The 21,205-nt window shown below is 34.3% G+C and overlaps 1 protein-coding gene across 1 annotated transcript in view; it reads left to right on the top strand.

Annotated features, from left to right (window-relative positions):
* LOC135840635 (limbic system-associated membrane protein-like) overlaps positions 1–21,205 on the top strand; it is a 390,872-nt gene that overhangs the window by 310,637 nt on the left and 59,030 nt on the right. The window contains exon 5 of the mRNA XM_065357259.1: positions 5,315–5,599. Coding sequence (XP_065213331.1) covers positions 5,315–5,599 — 285 coding nt within the window. The remainder of the gene's footprint in view (positions 1–5,314; positions 5,600–21,205) is intronic.

The following is a 21,205-nucleotide window of genomic DNA, read 5'->3' as shown; positions in this document are numbered from 1 at the left end:
TATTTTTCTCAGGGTAAGAATCAGTTACAAAATCAATTCTTGAATAGTGAGTGGTGAACACTGCTCAAGTGCTGAATTCTTTGAAGAATAAGTATGGCACACCTTTCGTCTCTGGTTTTTTAAGAAAACCTTGAGAAGTTCCTACCAGTAAATAGGATCTTTAAATCCTTGATAGGTAGTTCTGGAAAATCCCAAAGTTCATCTGAACTTGAAATTTGAAAGGGGTGCTGTTTTCTGTCCCAGTTGTTTGTTTCATGGTTGACGACACGAACTTGTGCACACGAAAAACACAACTCAGTTACTTTTAAGAAACCTTTTAATAAAAAAATAATAAAAAATACTTCAAATAAAAAATTACAGTTTCTAAATATTAAATGTGTCGATTTCTGGTCTCAATGCAGTCATTGCGTGAATATGACACATTGGACACATTGGGCAGGTATGCTGCTCATTCAGCCACTGCACAACATATTGCCTACAGCCTACAAATATGATGTTGGCAAGGCCTTATCACTGAGAGCTGCAACAGACGGAAATGAAATAAAAAACAACTCACGCACCGATCTTCATCACGGTGGTTGAAGTATATTTCATCTGCAGCAAACTATCAAAACCAGAAACAGAAAAACTGATTGAAAAACCATTTCAGAAATTATTTTAGCAAATACGATCCGATTTTCATTAATTCTATGTCTCTTAAACCATCATAAAGATATTTTCGTTCGGCCATCATGTTTATGATTCAGAGAATACAACAAACCTGGACCTTGATTCTAAAAGAACTTAAAAATGGAAAAAATTCCAGAATTCTCCTTTTCAAAAAATGGATAGCTTTTTCCTTCGTACAATTTAGTGAGTTTCCACCCATCTTCATGTCGACATCCGCAAGTGCAAAATTGAACAAGCTTGTTTTTTTATTTTTAGATTGACACAAATCACTCAATTCAACTAATTTGCCGGTCACTGTTACATTACAGTGACTGTCCTTAAGTTCATTTAATTTCAACATTTGATCAAACACGGTCTGGTGAATTACTGGTGGAAATCACCAGAAGGCTACCAGGAAAAGATTGTACATATTTTCGTATGTTTAGACCACGATTAGTAAAGTTTTCTGTCATCTTAAAACAAAATCGAAGAATCAATATTTTTTTTCTACTCGTTCGGCGGATCTTGGGTGGATCTCGCCAAGCATACACCGAGCAATTAATTGAATAAATTTATATGTATTTTTGTATTTTTGCATCATGATTAGTACAGTTTTCTGTCATCTTAAAACAAAATCGAATAGATGCCTGGTGTGCTCCAGCTTTTAGTCGTTAATTTGCTAATTTTCCGATGAAATTATCACTTCACATAATGCATAGAACAGAAGTTCAATTACAAAAAATTTTTTTATTATGTAACGTCATAAAAAAGTAGGTAGGTATCTGAAAGAAAATTAACCATTAAATATGAAAAAACACCAACTTTTAAAAAAATAATAACATTTTAGACGTAACTATTAACTAGGTTTTAAAGTTTGGACTTATCAACTAAGTAGGTACCTATACAAAATAATACTTCGGGATTTTGGTACCAATAAACAATAAAATTGCGAAATTACTCCTTTTTAAAGTCATTAGGAATGTAGTAAGAATGAATTTAGATTATTCAACTTAGTTTCGAAATCAATAACAATTAACATTAATTCTTACTTCTCACGTGACTTTGTTTTCACATTATCGCGATTCTCCACATTTTCATTTGATTGTTCAACATTCTCACACTTTACATTAAAATTGTACTATTGCACATATATCCTCGTTTGCACGTCTATACGCCTGCGCGCGTCGCACGACATTTTTTCTATGTATAGATAATTTAAAGGAGAGTTCTGAGCATTTCTCGAACGAGTGCAAGGATTTCCTTTATAATCATCAGAATACGCGATAAGGTTTCGCATTCTTCTAAAGTTAACATGTTGATAACGATGGAGTATAGAACTTCTACTTACCTATACAATCGTAACCTTATACTTACATTACAAAAAATTTGCATAGTTCAAATTAAACATTCCAAAAAACTCAGCAGGAATTATCGTCGGTCTCATAAATCGCGCCGATCTATCCGGCCGTCGTACGACGATCATCTGGTCTCCATTTACGAGTCTAGCGTGGAATTCTAGTACATATGATGAGAATCGGGCGATTGGTTGGAAAGTCGCTGACAAATGCATCCACACTGTAGATGATATTTGGCAACACATTTCGACGCGTCTACATTTACATAGTCATATGAAAAAGTAATGCATTTTAAATACTCTTCAAAATTTTATTTGATTGAAACGATGTAACACCATCAATAAAACTGTACATACTATAAACTATAAAAATTGTCATAATATGTATAAGGATTAAATTGTATAAAAAATATGAGAAAAATTGTCAAAAAAAAAAGCCAAAATTGTATGAAAATTATGAAAACATGTTAAAATTAGACAAACTGAAAAATAAAGTAGCAAAAATCAATCCATCAAATTGCTGAAATGTAGGAAATTTTTTTTCAGAAAAATTGGTTTCAGGAGGTTAGGCATTGATTTAACGACGAACATTATGAGGGGGGTACCTACTTTGGTCATATTTAGGCTGGAATACGAGTCCAAATTCGAGTTCAGGAGCCTCGATTTAGTAGGAAACTCATCTTATTTTTGATTATTTCGTGGTCCGAATTTCACTTCTGGGGGAATCTTTCGCGAAGATTTAGCTGCTTTGAATTTCACTACGATAGGTATGAAGTAATTGAGTTGAAGTCGTAACCTTCCTGTCAAAGGAGGTAATGATGATCTTCAGTCAACCTAACGGACAGAAAAAAAACTGTCCGTCAGTATTCATAGTGAATGTGTGAGTACATTTTACATATAATATAACATAGCTATTTTCCATTCACAAGGTTTTCATAATACTTTAGATTGTGTGAACTCTAACACTTTCTTTAAATATTTGTATTCATTATTTTATTTCAATTAATTTTATTTTGTTGCGTATTTTTTTATTGTAGCTGTATGTTTTAAAATACTGTTTTGAGTGACATTTTAAAAATCTTGTTATATTCCTAAATGAAAACCAACTGGAATTCAAGTTCCAAAATGTTAATTTTGTTGTGTTCCTTCGACAGAGATGTAGCATGTCCGATATTCAACCGTATTAATTCTGGTGATCCGATCGGTGATTATGATATGTCTAGATATCGCTACGATTTGTTCTGGAGCTTCAATGACTGGCATTAATTGTACCTCATCGACCTCCATTGGCTCGGTAATTAGCTCTTGTTCCGCTGTACTTTCATTCAGTCGTAGGATTGGTCGTAAGAATTCCTGGATGTTGATTAATTGTCCCGGAGCGATCCACTGTACATCCATTGCCGTCTCCGTGATTTTCCCAAAGGAAATAAAAATTTGTAAAATCAAATAAAAATAAAAATATTCCATTGAAGTGGATTACAATCGGCGCATTAGGTAGTTCTGGAAAATCCCAAAGTTCATCAGAACTTGAAACTTGAAAGGGCTGCTGTTTTCTGTCCCAGTTGTTTGTTTCAACTTCAACTGCTAGAGAATTTTCATTTGACATATTACCTTGAATGCGAGTCAAGATAGAATCCATATGATCCGTAAAAATAATAAAATATGAAAGTAAAAAATTAAAATAATAGAAAATTAATAATACCGAAGTACTATAAAAATATGTAAAAACTCACCAGCAAGCTTTTTGAATGAAAATTGGAGGTTCGCGAATTCTTTATAATTATATGAGAAAACGAAATTGATCGAATATTAACACCCCCCCCCCCCCTTAAAAAGAAATTTTCTCAGGGGAGAAAATTTAAATTAAATTGAACTTGAAAGCGAAGTATAAATAAAGAAGAAAATTGGAACCCAAAGTAGGTAATTCTTGTTTTTCTTTGATTTTTAGCAGTTTATTATCGACGCTAATAATGTCCATTTCGCCTTCATAGACATTGCAAAGGCATCAATAGTTATGTTTTATTTTATTTATTTATTAATTTTCTACTTAATTAAATTACTGGAACACCGACAATTATTGAAAGACCACTTCGTAGAGGTGGAAGGCAGTGTATGTCATATTTGTAGCTCTGGATACAAATACAATGGAGGAAATTCAAGAATGTTTAGAGGAATCCGTGAAAGGTAAAACAGTACTCATTCGTGATTTCCTTCTGGGTCATTCCATGCCAAATCGGCGGATTTTTACACGAGGGGTCTTAATTCTGGTGATACCGAGCGCTTGTGTCCGCATTTTTGAAGAATTTTGGGGCTGAATTCTCTTCATTTGTGGTGCCTTTTTCTGTTTAACATGACCAAAACAGCAATTATAATTAATATTTCTTGAAAATGCAATTACTTAATTTACTTTTGACAACATACCTTGCAGTACAATAACCACCAAAAGACCAGTCTCGTTTGCAAATTTTTCCTGGACTGGGGGCTTTTAATTTTTGCCTCTCTATTTCGGTAGTATCTTGCTTATCTGTAACCTTCATAGAACAAAACAAGAATGAAAATCTCTTACTTACTGCACTAAAAATTGAATTTATCTATGTTTAATTCGATGAATTTGTCGATTGTACAGAAATGATAAAATACGACTGAATTCTCGTCTCCTTCGAACAAGGATCCGAGCTACACTTCGGCGTATTTTTATTGCTTTTTAAAGAAAAAAGACACTAACCATGTGTGATCATCCACTACGCATCTCATCGCTGTGTCCGATGGCCGCACATCGTGATTTCTAATATGTATGAGATATGCAGCAAATAATTCGAATATCCTTATGTTTGTATGTAGTACCGAAACCCCATATCCCAGTTGATTAGGATTCCCCGAAACAGAAGCTTAATTCAAGTCATTAATTTCAGATGGAGGACAATTGAAAATCTTGCATCTCTGGCTACTTACTTCTGACTTACAAAATCAAATTTGTAATTTCAGGTACGATTTTCAAACTTGAATACATAGACGAAAAAAGTGATAACTTTGCCATTTATCATACACAGAATTGGACTTTGCGTGATGTAAATTTGTTCCCCATTTACTTCCTAAATTGTAGGAGTCGGGTTATATTTTATTTCCTCTTGAATGTTCGCTGCAACCACTCCTCGGACACCCTGTAGGTATATAGCAGCAGCGCAGCTCTACATCCCAAAAAATCCATTTCCACTTTCCAGTCCTCTGCTGTAATTCAATATCCCAAATGGTTGTTGATTCTATTTATTGTTGATAAAATTGTGGACTCGAATAATCGTTTGACATTTACAGACGCTTACGCGATGATCAACGGGTCGCCCGAGTTGTATATAAAGAACGGTAGCGAGATGCATTTAACGTGTAAATTTATTCAATCGACTGAAGAACCAAGTTTCGTGTTTTGGTATCACGAAAACATGATGATCAATTTCGACCAATACAGAGGCATTAGTACGTTTAAGAATAAGTCCACCAGTAGCCTGACCATAGCTACGATCAATCATTCGCATTCCGGTAACTACAGCTGTGTACCGTCCAACATGAAGCCGGCTAGTATTTCTGTACATATATTAGATGGTGAGTATTACAATTAGATCAACTTTTAATAATAAGTAGATTATTTAGTAAGTAGAATAGAAATATAATTTGCAGTGTGAGGATTTGAGAATGACTTGTGATGTGTGTGGTGTGGGTTGTCGTCGTATTCCGCCAGTTCTTCGAATGTGTGAGTAGAGATCTCAGCATCTGCTGATCTAACATTTGAGATGGATTTGGTAGGTACAGCCAGCCAAGTCAATCATCTCAATTCTCACCTTGAGAAGGTCCTTTGAATTACCCAAAAAGGTGCCTCAACCCGAGATCATTTTCGCATCGATCTCGTAAGTATAAGTAAATTCATGCTACACGTTTGCCAATTGGTAATTTATGTAGATTAACAATATTCATATACAAAATAGGTATGGTATGTATGTATATCAGCGAAATAAGCTCGACGATATCGTATTTGTGTAAATATATAAGCAACAAATTCGTTATTTCGTATGTTTCGTGTGTATACTCGTATCGTATACATGTTTCATTGCGTATACATGGTACGATGTACTATGTATACTACGAATAGGTACCTTTGGCGTCACAAACTGTGTACAAAAGACGCGAAATTCGCGGCATAAAGTTGATAAATTATATATAGAGAGAATGTCGCATATAGCATTACTATTGTGAGAATGATTCAACGTTTTATCGTTACTATTTTGTTGATTCGTCGCCGGCGGCGATGGATGTGTTATGTATTAAATGGGTTGAAAAATATACGAGCTGGAATACAGGGCACGTGATGGTGATGGTTTCGTGGATTTAATCAGTATTTACACAGGGTGCTCCGTAAGCTTCTCGATTCCACGTATCGTTCTGTTTTTTTGGGGCAGAATGTGCAGCCCTTTTTTTTTCAAGTACGAGGATTTTTCTGGGTTATTTTTGATTCGAAATATGTTCGAGTGTTCCAATTTTTTTTAGAGGTGCTCTGGTTTTTTTTTTTGGAAGTGAGAGAGGTATGTTTTCTAAATATATCTTAATAAGTTCTACTGATTCGTGTGTGAAAAAAATACAACGAATGAAGGAATTTGATTTCCTTGTAGAAAACTTTTAGATTTATGAAATGAAGTCTTTTATGCGAGTATTATGCAGACTTTTTTATTCGATGAATTACCAATCCAAGATGCTAGCCATATATGAAATGTACCTTCGATCATCCGATGTAACGCCAAGTCTTCAAATTTCGCTTTTCTTGTTCTTTCATGCAGTTTAAAGAATCTCCCAATGGAACATCAAAGTTGTACTTCTCTTATTGCATTTTTTACTCTTTTCCCAAGCGAATCGCCATGTTCTGCAGCTTGCTTCATCAGAAGTGTCTGTTTCAAAAATGAATTTGAATAAAATGTAATGGTACATAAATATTGTTTTGAATCTAAGAAATGAATAAATACGTATGTAATCATTCTTGTAGTACTCGCAACATCTGCTTTATATTGAGCATCTCTTTTCAAGTCTCCATCCCTTTGCACTAACTCAGCCTTTGTTCTGCATGGAAACCCTAACTCCTGCCTCAAGGTGAAATAGCCAATCTGCCACTTTGGGCTCACAGATCTTTTTTCCGTTATTGTATCTGAGGCAGGGGCATGGGTATAAACTGAGAATAAGGGATATTGTATCGCAAATAGTGGCAGGTCCTACTCCCACAGAAATTCGTATAAAATCATTTGAAAAAAAAAGAAAAATGAAATTATGCAAAAATGAAAAAACACGCGAAAAACAACAGTTCCTGCAAGGGGTGGATTTCAATGTTAATTTCTGGCTCAGAAATGTTTCTACAATATTTGCTCCTGTGAGAGCAGATTTTTTACAATTTGCTCCTGCGAGAGCTGATTTTTTTCCCACTGGCCAAAAAAATCAAGGAAAATATTCTCAGAAATAAAATACCTAAATTTATTAATAGATTCGAAACATTTTCACATACCTACAATTTCCTCAAAAATTAATATTAAAAAAACTTAAAAATAATTTTTTTTACAAAATTAACATTAAAATTTGTTTACAAAACTACAATTAAATTAAAATACTAACTTCCGGCGGCATTTTATTACACGCCTTTCGATGAATGTCTTTCTGATGTTTCCCAGCTCATTCAAGTCGCCAAAATCTGGCATGTTTGCAAAAATTATTTCACATCCTCACTGATCCTGAAAAAAAAACAGAAAACAAAAAATTAATAAATGAAATAATTGATATAGGTACCTACATTAAACTTATTAAAAATGCTTACATAACCAACTACCCTCGGCTGGTACTCCAGGTACCATATTTCAACAACAACCAATAGAACATATCCACAAGTGATGGGGATCTGGGGTCGTTTATTCTGAGAGCAATCCTTACAGCATTTTTCCCTCCGCAGGGAAAATCTGAATACATATTCCATAGGCTGAAACAAAAAAAAATACAAATTAAATACATAAATACAATTCAAAACAGAAAAATTCAATTTAAACAACATTACAAAAATACAAATTAGAAAAAAATTACCTTCTCCACCAGGAAGTAATTGATGGGTGTGCTTTCGAATGAAAGTTTCCTTTTGGTATCCTTTGGGGGGTGGGGCTCAAGCGCACCATCTCTAAGAACCTCCGATTGCCCTAAAAATTGAAAATAATTCGTTAGGTACAAGTAAGTATGTGCATGCTACATATTACGTAAAATCAATAGGTATTAACCTTTCCATAAATTTTATCAAAGGGTACAGTATCTTCTTCCGGGCTCTCATCATCTATGGTCATGGAGTATTCCATGCGCTTCATATCCTCCACTTTGAGTGGAGTTGAGTAACCGAAGACTCCATTGGAGAAACTCTGAAAGAAAAAAAAAAACAGAAAAAAATTAGAGGAATATGTCAAAAACACTCCAAAATTACTTAAATTACGATTACGATACACAAATAAAAACATGCGAAAAAATCAGTAAAAACACGCCAAAATCGAATAACAATAAAAAAAAACACCCCAAAAAATTTTAAAACGAGTTAAAAAATCAAATAACATGAGAATTGGTTCAAAAAAATTAAGATGAATAAAAATATGTAAATTATGAATTATGATGAAAAACATATGAAAACACAAAAAAAAATTGGTAAAAACGCAGGAAAATCGAATAAAAATCAATAAAAAACACGCAAAAAACAAAAAAATTGGCGAAAATATTTTTAAAAATCCAAAAAATTGATTTAAAAAATAAAAATGATAAAATACACTCGAATTACGATAAAAATCAATAAAAAACACTCAAATATGAATACAGAACACGACGAAATCGTTGAAAATCGATGAAAATCACGTGAAATCGGTTAGAAAAAATTTGAAAAAATTAAATTATGCGAAAAAACACGAAAAGCTCACGAATTTGACTAGAAATGAATATCAAAAAAATTTAAACACGAGGAAATCGAATAAAAACGCGAATTACGAGTTAAAAACCATAAAAATTACAATGCCAAACAAATAAAATCATCCGAAAATGGGTTTAAAAAATTTTAAAAATATGAAAACACGTGAAAATCGAATAAAAACAGTCAGGCTTGTTAGGTAATGATAAGTACAATATTTTAGCGATATTGTTTACCAAGCAGATTACTTTTAGCTAAGTATTTTACGCCAAGCATAATCAAACAATGGTTGTGAATTAGTTACTTTCATCGAAGTATCTATGGGTAGTTCAAAATGAATCAAGAATTATGCATATTCACTTTCAACGAAGTATATTACACATAATCGAAACACATTACAAAACTAATCTAATTAAACTACTTCTATTAAAGTAATTGTTGCTTTTCAATCTCGCAAATTCAGCGATTCGCTAGATTTTCGAAGCTCGATCATTAATTCTACGGAAACAATCAAAATACATGGCGTGGTTTTAGTATATTCGTGAATGAAATATTGGTTGGTTGTGATAAAATTTCAATTGAACTTTTACATACCATGGCTGATTGCTCGTCACACCAGTCCAAATAATCAAGACGAATCCATTTCGGATATTCTTCTTGGTTCGGGAGGTTCTTGATATAACATAATCGGCAGAATTCACCATTTATCTTTTCCACCTTGCAAGTGCGACGATGACCACACCCGGTTATTAATAAAAACGCGGCTATAGGTGTATCTCACGAACTTCATATTCCCCAATTTTGGTCTTTTTTTGAAGGCAAATACGCAGTTATTATGATTCTGGAAAAACAATATTATTAGAATTACTTATTTAAGTTTATACATATCTAGGTAGAGAGTATAAAGAATAATATTTTATAACATGTCAACTCCAAAATCTGCATGCTGCATCCTTTCGAGCAATCAGCCACCTCTGAAGTGAAACTAGCCATGTCCAAGCCGATTCCATCACATCACAGTGACATTTTCTACGCAACCCCCGAAGGGATAATTTATAGATGAAATGTTTTGCCTGAAAAAATCACATTAAATGAAAAATGAAGAAATTAAGGGACACCTAATTAAATTATTATATTACTCACAATTATTATCCTTTTCTTCTTAGGCTTTGAGGGGCAAGGCCTAAAGGCAACCGTTTCCACAATTGTTCTTCTACTTATTGGGGGTGTTGGGTCTCTAATCGGAAGTGATATGAATCGTCTAAAAAACATTGATAAAATTAACAAATAATAAAATACTTACATCATTGTATATTTCGTTTTGTTCATCAGCATTTTATATTAAAAATAAAAAAATTATCAATAAATCAAAAAGAAAAAATAATATTAGTAGAAATATTAAAAAAATTAGGAATTAAATTTATTAAATTATTAATAAAAAAAAAAAATTATAATGAAAAAAATAAAGATGTACAAAAATTTTCCAAGTGCCTAAAACAGTGTTTTCTTCAATTTGTGACCAGCCAGTTGAGGAACTTTCTCGTTAGTCAGTTGTTCAATGAACATCTTTTTTAAAGTAAAGGTTCCATCTTTAGCGAATATCTCTTGGCCATTTCCATGAGATAATATGATTATAATCAAACCCCCGTAAACTGAGAAATCCACAAGCTTGAAGTTTTCGCTTATCTCAGTAATTTTCGTGTTTTTCATTAATTTTGTGTTGCCCAAAAATTGAAAAATCACACTTTTTTCCAAAATTTCGAAGAATTCAAGTAATTTGACAATTCCATCACATAGTATTTAATAAAACAATAACCACGTTGAAATTTCACATGAAATGTTCCTTTGATCATCTTGTGTTACATCAAGTCTTCAAATTTCGCTTTTCCTGCTGTTCCATACAGTTTGAAGAATTTCCCAATGGAACATCAAAGTTGTACTTCTCTCATTGCATTTTTTACTTTTTTCCCAAGCAAATCGCCTGGTTCTGCAGCTTGCTTCATCAGAAGTGTCTGTTTCAAAAATAAATTTAAATAAAATGTAATGGTACATAAATTGTATTGCATCTAAGATAATGAATAAATATGTAATCATTCATGTAGTACTCAGTTGGGCACATCTTGCGAGATTTCAAATATTTGGCCATCTAGGTACCTATACCTTGCTCAACATATTTTTTCTTTTATCTATTCTTAAAGCAGGGATAAGAAAATAGGTAGGTACAGTACACACCTGTTGAAAATATTCGTTGGAAAATTTTTGAAATATATTCAGTATTCACCGAGGAAGTGTATTTTTGGCAATAAATTAAGTAATCGCATTAAAAGGAAAAGCGCAGAATTTGATTAAGTAATTAATGTTGGTAATTTTTTCATACGTCATCGCAAAAAAATTCATAGACAGAAAAATAAGTAGCGGAAAAATTGAGACGGTACTCGTTAAAATTGAATAATATTTCGAAAAAAAAACAACACAACTTAATCAATTTTAGCATACCCTAAGGATAAGTATGTGCAATGCACATTGCTTGATAAATTGAAACAAAAATTCCAACGTGTAAAAATAAAACAGACATTTCAACATATTTTTTTTTAGGACACGCTGTATAAAATAATTACAATTACACGTGGATTCGCACGTGTTCATAAAATAAATAAATAATTATATCTACATAAGAAAAAATTGAAAAAAAAATTAAAGAAATACGCGAAGACGAATCGATTATGGGCGTAACATTCCACCAATTAAAACAGTTGCGAGTTGCGGTTTTTAATTTTTCTTCAATGAATTATCATTGCATATGTAATTTTTTTTCACTTACATACACATTTTTCGAAGTACATAATATATTATTTCGGTTAATGCGGTAAACGATTTCGTATAGTAAGTATCAAGGTTAACCAGAACTCTATATAATGCGATACAATCATGTGTAAGTTTAGTTGGACTTATATTTATGAAAATTCCCATTTGGAATTCCTCGCTTTTATAAAAATAAATGTTATACATATTATTTACGTAAATAAGAATACCATAAAATAGGTAGACTGCAGAGAATCCGGCCCGACGACAATTACAAATTTATAGTTAATGATTTTTTTCCTTCAAATTTCAAATTCTCGGTTCGTCTGTTAGAATAATTTCAATTCATTAACCAATTACTCACATCTGCTTTATATTGAGCACCTCTTTTCAAGTCTCCATCCCTTTGCAGCAACTCAGCCTTAGTTCTGCATGGAAATCTTGACTCCTGCCTCAAGTTCAAGCAGCTTATCTGCCGCCTTGGGCTCACAGATCTTTTTCTCGTTATTGTATCTGTGTCAGGGACAGGTGTAGACTGAGAATTAGGGATTGTATCACAAATAGTGGCAGGTCCTACTCCTATAGAAATTCTTATAAAATCAGTAATAAATAAAAATAAAAATTACGCAGAAATAGAAAAAAAATGAAAAAACACGCGAAAATCGACCAAAGTTATGCGAATTCATTACTTGAATTAAAAAAATCTGTTTCAATCTTCTTTGCCAACTCCGCACTGCTTATCCTGCCCCCTCCACCGCAGTAACAACATGTCTTTTTTTTATTATACTAAATTGGTAGACAGTCTCCATTAGCTGAAAAAAATCCAAGATATAATTAATAAAAAATCAACAACTAACCTATAGAAAATCAGTAATTAAAAAATAGAAAATCAACAATTAACCTAAAAAATGAAAAATCATTGGAAATTTATAAAACATAAAGTAAATTGTAATTTACTCACCACTCTCTTGACGATGTTCCGCTTTTTTGGGAAACGTGTTACCCACGAAATTCTCATTTTTGGCTGCATTGGGGTCCTCGTTCTTCTTCGAGGGGGTATTGGTGGACGATACTTTAGTGTCTGAAACTTTCGATTATGCAGTGAAAATTGAAAAATGCATTCAGAGATGTAAGTACATATTGCATCGAAGTTATGCGAATTCATTACTTGAATTAAAAAAATTAATCGCCCGCATTAATTCTCAAAATACATAAATTAACTGAATTTATTAGGTATCGCAAATTTTACATAAAAATTAGTATACAAATTAAAAAATATGGTTGCTGTATGGAATCAGTAAATTACGTCACATCGCCAATGATCCTGAAAAAAAAATGAAAAAATTAAAGTAGGTACCTTTATTTAAACTAATTAAAAATACTTACCGCAGAACTCGTTGCTCACATTGCATAAAACTCGTATGACGTGTCGAAAGCCACATCTTTCTCAGGATATTGAGTAAAACTTTCTGGATGGATGGGCACTTGAAAAATATTTCTTGAAGAGAAAATATGTTAGCCAATAGAACGATTTGAGAAGTTGTTGAAATGAAAAAAAATGCAGGGAACATTTAGGCAAAAAAATGACCACAATAAATTTTGGACAAAACTATAGAATCGTGAAAATACAAAATTAAAAAAATCTTTCAAAACTGTAAAAACCTCGCCAAAATTTGAAACGAGAAAAAAAAAGGAAATTTCGAGAAATAATTTTTGTAGTTGAAGATTTTTCACAAAATCGTTTTTTCTTGTTTTTTTCCTATTCTCATTCAAAACGTACGCGAAATTGCAGTGAAAACCGTACCTACGTATGTTCAACAAATTGCAACATAGCTAACCACCCTCATCAGCTGGTACTCCACGTACCAGATCTCTATCACCACTGATGAAGCATAACCTGTAGTAATTGGTATGGTTGCAGGTAGTTTTTTCAGACATTCTTGGCAAAGGGGCAAAACACGCCGTATTTAAAGTAGACTTTACCATGTTGACTGGCTTTCCATACCCGGAAGCACGGTTCACACATTAATAAGTGGCCATCCGTATCGAGAAACCCTTCACATATAAATGCTACTGTATACCTAAGTAGTTACACTTTCATACATCACAGAAAGTTTACTTTTCCATTTCAAAACACTTGTGAAAATCACGTTGAAATTTCACATGAACTGTACCTTCGATCAACTTGTGTAACGTCAAGTCTTCAAATTTGGCTTTTTCTTTTGTTTCATACAGTTTGAAGAATCTCCCAATGGAACATCAAAGTTGTACTTCTCTCATTGCATTTTTTACTCGTTTCCCAAGTGAATCGCCAGGTTCTGCAGCTTGCTTCGTCAGAAGTGTCTTGTTTCAAAAATAAAGTTAAATAACATGTAATGGAACATAAATTGTTTCGAATCTAGGAAATGAATAAATATGTAATCATTCATGTAATACTCACATCATCTGATTTATATTGACAATCTCTTTTCAAGTCTCCATCCCTTTGCAGTAACTCAGCCTTCGTTCTGCATGGAAACCCTAACTCCTGGCTCAGGGTCAAGTAGCTTATCTGCCGCCTTGGGCTCACAGATCTTTTTTCCGTTATTGTATCTGTGTCAGGGGCAGGTGTAGACTGAGAATTAGGGATTGTATCACGAATAGTGGCAGGTCCTACTTCTATAGAAATTCTTATATGATAAAATCAGTAAAAAAATAAAAATAAAAATTACCCAAAAATAGAAAAAAAAAAATGAAAAAACACGTGAAAATCGACTAAAATCCCATACTGCTTAAAAAAAACATTGATAAAATGAACAAATAATAAAATATTTACATCGTCATAAATTTCATTTCTTTCTTCATCGCTCATTGGTAGAAATTTTCTAGTAGGTTTGTTTCATTGCATTTACTCATGAAAAAATATCTTACAATGCAAGAATCGAACTTGAAATTTACGTATTCCAGTTCGACTTTTGTATAGTAATACCCATACTATTATAATATGTAGGTATTAGGATTTCGTCTTGCGATCACGCTCTTTCGAAATCCCTGTACATACTCCATCATTGTTGCCCAACAAAATTTAAAATTGAAAACATTTATACCTATTATTATTTATATTAGAAATAAAAAAATTATTGATAAATCAAAAAGAAAAATTTAAAGTAAAAATAATATTAGTAGAAATATAAAAAATAACATCGAAAAATTCAACATACCTTTAGTCTGAAACACTGATTTCAAGAACAACTCAAATGTTTTTGAATACGTTTCTTAAATAAGAACTTTTACCTCAAAAAATACCAAAAAATTGATTTTTTGCAAATGAGCCAGATAGGAAACTAAAATATTTGTAAAAAAATGGAATGAACAATTTTTTAATGTTTGAAAATATCCATATTTTGATATAGTTAAAACCTAAGTTGGAAATAATTTGAACCAGCATGCGTAATATAGAGAGTATTACAAACTCACGAACAGATAAATGAAAAAATGGGCATCAGTTGTAAAATTTAACTATTGGTTGTTTTTTATTATTATTACTCGTAAAAATTAAAACTCACGAAAAAATCGGTGAAAATGGATAAAAATATCTATAAAAATCAACAAAAATCAACTTGTAAAATAACGCGAGAATCGATCAGAAAAAAAATGAATACAAATGAAAATTGACTAAACATTACCCAAAACAGGACAAAAATTGATAAAAACTCATGAAAATAGATAAAAACACGCGAAAATGCGTTTGGAGAAATTTGAAAAAGTTGGACATGCAGAAATACGTATCATTAAATACACGCGAATAATGGCAAGAGATAGGAAGCATAATGTTGCATCCTTTCGAGCGATCAGCCACCTCCGAAATAAAACTAGCCATGTCCAAGCCGATTCCATCACAATCACATTGGCATTTTCTATGCAACCCCCGAAGGCATAATTTATAGATGAAATCTTTTGCCTGATAAAATCACATTTAATGAAAAGTGAAAAAATTAAGGGACACCAAATTAAATTATTATTTTACTTACAATTAACCTTTTCTTCTTCGGCGTTGAGGGGCAAGGCCTAAAGGCAACCGTTTCCACAATTGTTCTTCTACTTATCGGGAGTGTTGGGTCTCTGATCGGAAGTGATAGGAATCGTCTGTTCTATACAAAAAAAAGTATTAGGCACCCATACTACTAAAAAAACATTGATTAAAATTAACAAAATAATAAAATATTTACATCGTCATAAATGTCACTTCTTTCTTCATCGCTCAAGTTGATTTGCACTGCATGCAGTGCCTGGACTAATTCACTATATTCATCGTCCGAATTATTGAACATTACAAAAAACAGAAAACATCAGCAAAAGCTGACTACGGAAGTTTTAAAACTACAAGCTGTGCCACAGCCGCGTGCGATTATGGGTGCAGATACCCGACCTACAAAGGTAGACTATGCTGCGATGAAAAATGCGTTCATCTTCTGTGAGAAAAGGTATATTAAAAGGTCGACCATTTTTTGGTCTACAAATTGCGTGTTCTTGACCTTCTTCACAGTCAATTTTTATACCTAGGTAACGTAGTGATAATCTGCCAATTATGACACTGTAGCCAGTTGTATCTAAGATGTAAAAAGGCATCGTTAACATGTGGTTGCCTATACGTAGGCACAGTTCAACAATATGTGTCATAGCTTGGATAATTTTATTATCCGCCAATTTTAATACACAAATAAATCTAATCTTAAAAATAATCAGTCCAACGAAAATGAAAAAAATAAAAAATACAAAATAATCAAAAAATACAGCCTGTGGCCGAGACAAGAAATTAAACTCTACGAATAACAAGTAAAAATGCACAACAACATCAATCGAAAAATACAATGTAATTAAAAATAAAAATCATCGAACCAAAGTAACGTCGGATGTTAAGCCTGGTACACACGTATCCAATATATTTGACAAAACAGGCTTGTCAAATTGGATGAAATTTATCACATATATTTGGTTACATGGAAAGTCAAATATATTAGATCATGTAAACGCTCTGATAATCTAAGTTTTTTTTTCAAATTTTCAACGTTTTGTTGATCGATGACACCAATTCTGAAAATAGAAATTATTTATATTCTCAGAATTATCTTCAGAGTTGGTGTCTATGGTGTCTCCGATCAACAAAACGTTAAAAATTTGAGAAAGACATCATCAGAGAGTCCACACAACCAAATATGTTTGATAAATTCAATTTGATTTGACAAATCGAGTTTGTCAAATATATTGGATCGTCTGTACCAGGCTTTAAAGATGATTATTGGATGAAAAATTACGACAAAGATGAAAAATACTCGAATCGGCGGAATTTTGCCTCGCCTTATTTACGCTGCGCCAGTCATAGACATTCTGGCCGAATCACGCTGAATTCTCGATGATAACTCATCGTTTGCTTTTTATCTGGTGTCATTGAGTCAACTTTGGACTTCATTAGGTCGGCAGTATAAACCGCTTTTTTAGTGTTAGGCATTTCTTCACCTGTTTCATCTAAGTTTAGCAATATTTTGCATAATAGATCCATTACGATTGGAAACATTTATCTTCAGAACGTAGAATAGATGAGACGCATTGTAGCTGCTGGAAAGACTCGAACAAGCGCCTCGCTGACCTGATGTTTGTTCAGGTATGGCGTTGGTCCACGGAACGCCGCCAGAGGCACTCTCGCTATCACCTCTTCGATGCCTTCGAGGTAGACATATCTACCTGGGAAATAGTTGCCAGGGCTCGTGCGCAAGAATTGTCTGAGTTCTTCTCTCCTTTCCGGGCACCGCGGCCACATCACCGATGGCAGCATCAGGATGTGGCGAGTACCGTGCCTGAACATGGTTTGCCACAACTCTCTGATACGTTTTTTTATGCCTGAACATGGTTTGCCACAACTCTCTGATACGTTTTTTTAATCTCGTCGAGCTTCTCGGTTTCGGCATCATACTGGCCTATCGACATGACTACTCTTTGAGGAGATCTTAACACGAATCTTTGCAGGTTTTTTCTTATCGTTGTCGTCCGTATTCTTGATCCGGACATTGGGTGCGTCTTCCATGCTTCTTTTTCTTCTTGGTTTTGGTAGATAATTTCGCTGACGAGCGCATGCGCCAGACTGTCGCCGATTATGATGAACGAGTTAATTCCGTAGAATATCGCACCATCTCGCCAGTACCTCCCGATTACGCCTGCTGCTCCATCGCGCTCAAAGTACAACAAATCGTCCCGCGTAGTAAGGTTGTCGTCTATGATGATTCCCCTACTCTGCATTGCGTGCTGTATCGTATCCCGGGTCACCGGAAACCACACATTGCGGTAGTATCGCTGTCCGCCCAGCTCCAATCGGTACTCGGCGAGGATCCACATGGGGGCCGGGGGCTGACGTCTTTGTTCCGGAGGCGTGAAGCATTCCTCGATCGGCACCGGCTCCATGTATCCCACTTGAGCATTCGCATTTTGCCGGTCGAGTTCGCGCATCATCTCTTCGATGTTGCGCCGGAACGCCGCTTCTTGTTCGATTAGTTCTAAACGCGCCCTCTCTTGCGGTGTTAGCTGTGCTTCTCCGGGTGCCTGGTCTCGTAGCACTGGACTCGGCGGTGGCGGTGGTTGACTCGGTGCCGGATCACTTGGCGGCGGCGGTGGTGTATTCGCTGCAAGCTCCTCTACCTCGTGCGAGCTTGCTGCCAGCTCGAGCACCTCTTGGCTCGATTGAGTCACTTTGCCCTCTTCCACGGATTTCGATTAGCTTCGCGTTTTGCCCCACGTTGGGCGCCAATGTAATGGTAAAACCTATACTTTCTTGTTTGAGTGGCCCACAGACTCACTTTTACTGTCTGGCTCTGAGGCCACTAAATTCGATAAGGCCGTGTAGACCAAAAGTAACAAGGTATAAATACCTATCTCTGTTTTACCTCCACACCAAGTACTCCTATAAATACTAACACAATAAATGGCTAGGCGATTTACTCCCAAGTATTTATTCAAGCACTTCAACATACATAGTACACGTTGCTACGATGTACAATATTACCATTCAACAATATGCGAAAGATTCTGCTTGAAAGAGGCGTTTCCTACAAAGAGCTGTACAAGCCAGCGTAAAAACTAGATACTGCTCGTTAGAAAAGAATTAGGAAACTGCGAAGCTACTCTGTGTTCTACTCTCGGCTGTCAGATTCCCTGAACCAGCCCACCAGATGGCGTTGCGCCTGGTTCAGTGCAGCCTCCGGCCTGGGCATCGAATTACCACTGTAGAGTGGTAACATGGAGCCCCAAGTACCCTCTACAAAGAACACAACGCGAATTTTAGGAAAAAAAGCACAACGCAAATTTTAGAAAAAAAGCACAACGCGATTTTTTTTTTTTAAAAAAGCGCAACGCGAATTTTGGAAAAAAGCACAATGTGATTTTTTTTAAAAAAAGCGCAACGCAAACTTTGAAAAAAAAGCGCAACACGAACTTCAAAAAAAAGGGCGCAACGCAAATTTTGAAAAAAAAGCACCACACCATTTTGGAAAAAAAGCATAACGCGATTTTAAAAAAAAGCACAACGTGATTTTGAAAAAAAAGCACAACGCAAACTTCAAAAAAAAGAACACAACGCGAATTTTAGGAAAAAAAGCACAACGCAAATTTTAGAAAAAAAGCACAACGCGATTTTTTTTTTAAAAAAAGCGCAACGCGAATTTTGAAAAAAAGCACAATGTGATTTTTTTTAAAAAAAGCGCAACACAAACTTTGAAAAAAAAGCGCAACACGAACTTCAAAAAAAAGGGCGCAACGCAAATTTTGAAAAAAAAGCACCACACCATTTTGGAAAAAAAGCATAACGCGATTTTAAAAAAAAAGCACAACGTGATTTTGAAAAAAAAGCACAACGCGAACTTCAAAAAAAAGAACACAACGCGAATTTTAGGAAAAAAAGCACAACGCAAATTTTAGAAAAAAAGCACAACGCGATTTTTTTTTAAAAAAAAGCGCAACACAAATTTTGGTAAAAAAGCACAATGTGATTTTTTTTTAAAAAAGCGCAACGCGAACTTTGAAAAAAAAGCGCAAGGCGAACTTCAAAAAAAAGCACAACAAAATTTTGAAAAAAAAGCACACCATTTTGGAAAAAAAGCATAACGCGATTTTGAAAAAAAAGCACAACGAGATTATTAAAAAAAGCACAACGCGATTTTAAAAAAAAAGCACAACGCGAATTTTGGAAAAAAAGCACAACTTGATTTGTAAAAAAAAAGCGCAATGCAAACTTTGAAAAAAAAAGCACAACGCGAACTTCAAAAATCAAGGCACAAAAAAATTTTGAAAAAAAAGCACCACACCATTTTGGAAAAAAAGCATAACGCGATTTTGAAAAAAAAGCACAACGAGATTTTGAAAAAAAAGCACAATGCGATTTTGAAAAAAAAGCACAACGTGAACTTCAAAAAAAATCACAACGCGATTTCGAAAAAAAGCACCACACAATTTCAAAAAAAAAGCACAACGCGAACTTCAAAATAAAAAAATAACGCGAATTTTAGAAAAAAAGCACCACACAATTTCAGAAAAAGAAGCACAACGCGAACTTCGAAAAAAAAGCACTAGATTTCAAAAAAAAAAGCACAGCGCGATTTTTAAAAAAAAGCACAACGCGATTTTAAAAAAGAAGCACAACGCGATTTCAAAAAAAAAGCACAACACGATTTTGAAAAAAAAAGCACAACGCGATTCCGAATACACTATGCTATGCTATTCTGAAAGCTCCGGAGCACAACGCGATATATCAGGAAAGCATAAGCACTGCAGTACTGAGAGAGTGAGAGAACCTCTTGGGAGCACAGCAAAATCACAAATGACTGGAGGTTTTGATTCTGAAAGGGTAACCACCTGCTTTCAGCATCTAGGTACTGAACATGTGTAAATGAAACCCCAGCAGGTGTTCTAAAATTGAACAATGGGAAAGATAACACTGTAGATAAGAATATTTTAGGACCCCTGCAGTGTTACATTTTAAAACTGATGTCGGCTTCCCTTTTGATACCTTTCTCATTGTTCAATTTTGAAAATTTAATGTTTAGCTCCAGGTGGAGCCGCAACATGCTCTTCAAAATTAAATTTTTACCACCCGTTGTGTTCGCTCAATTCAATAAAAACCGGCAGATAAGCGAACACAAAGGGAAAGGCCATATCAAAAAGGAAGCCGACAAAAGCGAAGCCAACTTTAAATTTTCAAAATTGAACAATGTGAAAGGTATCAAAAGCGGCGCGGACAGTCAGTTAAATTTCCAAATTTAGGTATGTAACACCGCATGGGGTTGTAAGAACATTTCCCATTGTTTAATTCCCGAAAAATCACCCCTGTGGAGTTACATAAATTTAACTGACTGTCGGCGCCGCTTTTGATACCTTTCTCATTGTTCAATTTTGAAAATTTAAAGTCGGCTTCGCTTTTGTCG

The sequence above is a fragment of the Planococcus citri genome, chromosome 3 (genome assembly GCF_950023065.1).
Source record: "Planococcus citri chromosome 3, ihPlaCitr1.1, whole genome shotgun sequence".
NCBI lineage: Eukaryota > Metazoa > Arthropoda > Insecta > Hemiptera > Pseudococcidae > Planococcus > Planococcus citri.
Note: the sequence above shows the minus strand (reverse complement) of the source record. Positions and strands in the feature narration are given on the sequence as shown.